Source organism: Poecilia formosa, unplaced genomic scaffold, assembly GCF_000485575.1.
Source record: "Poecilia formosa unplaced genomic scaffold, Poecilia_formosa-5.1.2 Scaffold31, whole genome shotgun sequence".
NCBI classification, from domain to species: Eukaryota; Metazoa; Chordata; class Actinopteri; order Cyprinodontiformes; family Poeciliidae; genus Poecilia; species Poecilia formosa.
Window position 1 is genome coordinate 2,953,399 of NW_006799970.1, and position 4,800 is coordinate 2,958,198.

At 39.0% G+C, this 4,800-nt stretch overlaps 1 protein-coding gene across 2 annotated transcripts; it reads right to left on the minus strand.

The window, feature by feature from the left end:
• Positions 1-335: 335 nt before the first annotated feature.
• On the minus strand, positions 336-3,659 carry snrpa (small nuclear ribonucleoprotein polypeptide A). Of its 2 annotated transcripts, none has more exons than XM_007549499.2 (7): positions 3,577-3,659; positions 3,203-3,297; positions 2,932-3,104; positions 1,890-2,051; positions 1,642-1,806; positions 1,471-1,559; positions 336-861 (listed from the first exon to the last, which is right to left on the minus strand). In XM_007549499.2, the coding sequence occupies exons 2-7, from the start codon at positions 3,273-3,275 to the stop codon at positions 702-704; spliced, it is 822 nt and encodes a 273-aa protein (XP_007549561.1). In that variant the 5' UTR covers positions 3,276-3,297; positions 3,577-3,659; the 3' UTR covers positions 336-701. The 2 variants fall into 2 exon arrangements, with proteins under 2 accessions (XP_007549561.1, XP_007549560.1); XM_007549498.2 differs by having other exon boundaries at positions 3,507-3,596.
• Positions 3,660-4,800: the final 1,141 nt, after the last annotated feature.

Consider the following 4,800-nt stretch of genomic DNA (forward strand, 5'->3'; position numbering starts at 1 on the left):
AAGGCGTTCTGTAATCATTATCTTTTTACGCGATCATTGATGTTTTCCTCAGTGTAATAACTTTTAAAAAAATGCATTCTGAAGTTGAAGGTAGGTCTTTGATGAGTTTTCCTCAAGAAATGCCATAAATGGCTTTAATTTTTACTGAGATTTCAGAGTTCAGAGCTCATTTTCCTAAAAAGAAAGCTGCATATGAATTAAATCTTTGGAAAATGACTCGATGCAAGTCATAGCGAATCAGAAATACACAAACGTCAATGAACGAGGGGCAAAGGCTGAAACGGAAATCAGTCAAAAACAAACTTGTTCTGAAAGATTCACACAGACAACAAGCGTTACATAAAGTCACTCATTTAATAAAAAAGAAAGAAAAGGGAAAAGCTCCAGGTACGATGTCTGGTTGCCCAGACTCTGGGTGCAATGCTTTAACAGTTTATGAAAACAAATGTCAAGTTGTGGCTTTAACAGCAGAATAGATCTGTAATCAAAATTCACAGCTTTGATTGTGTCGTTTACCAACAAGCGTTTTCTGTCTAGGAAGTGTTAAAACGCAGCAACTTGACATCTAAACGTATACTTACATGGCAATCCTTGAAAAAGAGGAAAGTACCACTGTCCGCAAATCAGCAACATTCTTATAAAAAGATAAAAAGAGCTGAGAGTATTTGAACCCAGGGGCTGCAGGAGGGGGTTGGAGGGGGTCACTTCTTAGCAAAAGAGATCTTCATGGCGTTTGTCTGTGTGATCTTGAAGCCCTGCAGGGCGTCTCGCGCCGCGCCGGCCTGGACTTCGTTTTCAAACTCCACGAAGGCGATGTCGTGGCGACCGGGAACCAGTCGCACCTCTTTGAAGCCGGGGAACCTGGAGAAACACGAGCGGTCAGGTTCTGCCTTTATGGAGGCAACTTGTAAACATGAATACTAGAGAGGCAGCAATTTAAAAAAAAAAAAAAAAAGAAAAAGGTGTAGATTGGGTATCAGTGATCCATAAGTGCAGATCTATTCAGTCTAATTCTATCCTAAGTGACTTCATTCTTTATTTATTTGACATTAAAGACAACTTTCTTAATTGCTCTTTCTGAACCATTTGAGAGGTTTGCTGCAGTTTATTTTCACGTGTGAAAATATTTATGAGTTTATTATTTATTTTGCATTGGTTTTTATACTCCTAACTGCACTGACTAAACAAAGTTGTTTTGTTTTTTTTCCCATGCTTGACCAAGCTTCCGAAGCCATCGGTGTAACTCTGCACTGGTGCGGAGTTATCAAAATAAATTCATCATTTAGTACATTTATATCTCCGTTTAATAAGTGAAACTATTTAAGTCAATTCTGCTGTTTTTCTGCATGGCAATCGGCCAAAACCAGCGAAGCCGGCTCTCATACAGCTCTGATTTAGTTGTGGGGGAAATACCAAATCCATTTAGAAATTGCGCAACAAAAAAGACAAACAGACAGAGTTGGTACTCACTGGTTGAACAGCATGGAGAGCATGAGCTCGTTCGTCTCCTCTGGCAGGTTTGTGAGGAAGAGGATGTGATTGGGGGGATTTTCTGAAACCTGCGAGAACAGATCATCGTTTCAACGCTGCCCGTCAACGAGAGCAAGACGGCTTTAACTGAGGAACGCTCGGAAACACTACCTGCTGGGGCATCTGTCCAGGCATCATCTGACCAGGAGCAAGGGCCCCTGGGGGCAACTGGCCGGGGGCCATTCCGGGTGGGGGCATCATGCCGGGAGGGGGCATGTACGGTGGCTGACCTGGAATGTGCATCATCCGTGGAGCCTGGCTCATAGGAGGCATTCCCTACAGACGACAATCGGTTTAAAATGCGTCCCTCACCGTTTCTGCATTAAATGCAGATGCGTTTAAATCGGAGCTCCACTCACCGGCATGCCTGCAGGGACTCCAGCCACCATGGCTGCTGCTGCTTTCTTACTTACGCCCGGCTCAGGCTTGGGCTTCTTCTTCTCCTTTTTGCGGTCTCGTTCCACATAGGTCCCCTTCATCTTCGCTATGATGTCGGAGTCCATCTTGGCGTACTGGATGCGCTGCAAAAAAAATATAAACATTAATTGCTTAAAACAGAAGATAGACACGGAACAAAGTCTTTTTTTTTAGTTTGATTAATTCGGGGTTTCAGGCTCTTCGGTTGTAGTTTGTGGTGCTCACACAAACGGGGCCGGAGAAGTCTCATGTCACGCTCGTCCCAGCAAACAAAAACTGAAGGAGTGAACAAAATCTTCACGTTTGCATAAACTGTTAATCATCGAGATCAGGCCTAAAGCAGTCTGATCAATGAAAAGACTGATATGTAGCAAAGTATGTTGTTTTTTTTGTATCAATTATTTGACAGCATGAATGAATAGGCTTTTTTTTGTTGTTGTAGAAATTCAGTAGTTTTATTTCTGATTCGCATTCTCAAGCAACATTTAGTCCAAAAGGTCCTTCAGACTAATATCGGTTTAGTATCAGGAACATTTAGCTTTTACTTTTACTTGTACTTATCTAGCAACCCAAAACAGGGATTAGAACAAACCTAGAATCCAGAAAAAACTACCTTAGCAACCACTTTTTAGACCAAAGGATACTTACTTATACTTATCTGGCCTGCACAGGAGTATCTAATTTGTATACTCTGGATCAACATTATTAGATTATTTTTCTTCTTCCTTTGCTCTTTCCTTTCAGTTTGAATTTCCTTTAAATTCATGTAAAGCGCTTTGAATTGCCTTGTTGCTGAAAATGTGCTATATAAATAAAATTACCTTACCTATTTAACCTCACCTTTTCTTTACATCCCATCAGCACACAACTAACTTGAGCAGTATTTGGTGAAAGTAATGGTTAAGAACTAATCCGGGTTTAAAAAATAACTTAAATAAATTAAAATAAAGATCTTTGCAGTTGTTCAGTGTTTTGTTAACATACCATGGGTTTGTCGTAGAAGGGAAAGCCCTGCATGGACCTCAAGGCGTTGGAGGCGCTGTTGATCTCTTTAAATATAACAAAGGCTTGGCCCTTCATCTTCAAGTTCCGTGCTACCAAAATGTCCAGAATTTGGCCAAACTGCGAGAAGATGGCGTAAAGCGACTTTTTCAGCTCTGCGTAGAAAGGAGAAAATGAAATAGGATGCGAGTTTACATCAAATGAAATCGAGTTGTGGATGGATAGGCCATGTATAGGTTGTGTAGAAACTCACCATCTTTCTTGATTTTCTCATTCAGGTTGTTGATATAGATGGTGTGATTAGGACGAACCTCCGCAGTGGTCATCTTAAAGTCTATTTAAGATCACCTGGAACAAAACAAAACAGCTTTAAGCAACCTGAAGCGCGACAAAGAACTGAGGCTAACGACGGTTAGCAAACAGCCATTCAGCGTGTACAGCCTGTTAGCTGTACATGCTAGGTCAACAGTCTCAGCAGAATGAATCAAACTAAATGAAACAATTACTTTCTGTTTTTGTTTTAAACACATACCGAAGAAACATAAGTCTATAAATACCTTGGATGGAGACTTAACAATCCCCTAAATGCGGCAAAGCCGTTGATCTGAATGCAGCCGAACTACTCACCTCGATACTTTGAATGAAAACCCCAATTTTTTCCAAATCACGTTTATCTTCTCGCGAGAACAACGAAAAGTATTTCTTCTTCTATGTCATTTTTCAGAAGTAAAGATGTGGTGCGCTACCGTCATCAACTGGCTTGGAGTGAAACACTCCAATGTAGCTCAAATAAAATAAAACAAAAAAACAATTAATTAACTGTATTTCTTATGTATCTGTATACATTTTTACATAACCATAAAACTGATTAATAATGAACAATATGATAATTAAAATTTAATTACTTATCTCTACTTCTCCAGTGTAAGAAAGTGAAAGCTCCTTGTGGAATAATTTACACAAGAAGCTTGTGTAAATCAGCTCCTTACATTTGTACCATTTGTACCAATGGTACAATGGTACCATTGTGTACCAGTACCACTGGTAATGGTACTATCGGTCAAATATTAACTATTTGGATTTCCGTTGCTGTCCAATCTCCGTTATGTTTTTCTGCCAACAAAATTTAATTGTCCTGTTTGGGAAGAAAAAGAATTGACATTATTTTCTGACAAAAGTATCAATGGCATTTTTAAAGAGCATTCTTAGGTGATATATTTTTTAAAGGCTTGATTTTAGTATTAGGATTGAACTACAAAGCATGGACACGCCTGCATTTCCACCTGAAACTGTCTCATTGTTGTACTCCACAGACTGAAACCAGCTACCTCAGAGATAGTTTCTTTCCCCAGGCAGTTTCTCCGAGGAACACAATGAACACATGCAGTCCTACGCAACTCTAACGTGAAGTAAATTAAGCGTACAGCACTGTAACACAACAATCATTTCTTTCATTTTGTAAAAAATGTTTGCAAGCACATATGCATTGTTTATGGACTCTTATTTGATTTCCACCTTAAGCTTAATATTTATACTTTATATTTTGGCCAATAAATCTGATTATGAAATGTTTAATGTTTTTTATTGTTCAAGCGTACAATGAATCTAAAATTGTAGATGTAATCTCACATTCAAACAACAAAGAATCATAATTCAATCTTTCTTTGGAACTCATATTTATTCTTGTCTGATTTTTATTGTACTTTTTCATAGGCTGTTGTGATATCTCTGTAATAAATGCGAGAATGTAAATACAGTCCTTAAAAATATTTTCTGGACCACAAAATGCAGATAGACACGATACACCTCTCAGAGATCATTTCGGTCCAGTTGGTGGCGGTAATGCACCAA

What these genes read in the sequence shown, in the direction of transcription:
- snrpa (XM_007549499.2), bottom strand. Translation starts at nt 3,275, where the DNA reads ATGACCACTGCGGAGGTTCGTCCTAATCACACCATCTATATCAACAAC. An exon ending in CCTTCTACGACAAACCCATG is followed by an intron (nt 2,052 to 2,931) that starts GTATGTTAACAA and finishes TTTTTTTTGCAG; the next exon opens with CGCATCCAGTACGCCAAGAT. An exon ending in CTGGACAGATGCCCCAGCAG is followed by an intron (nt 1,560 to 1,641) that starts GTAGTGTTTCCG and finishes CTGTTCTCGCAG; the next exon opens with GTTTCAGAAAATCCCCCCAA.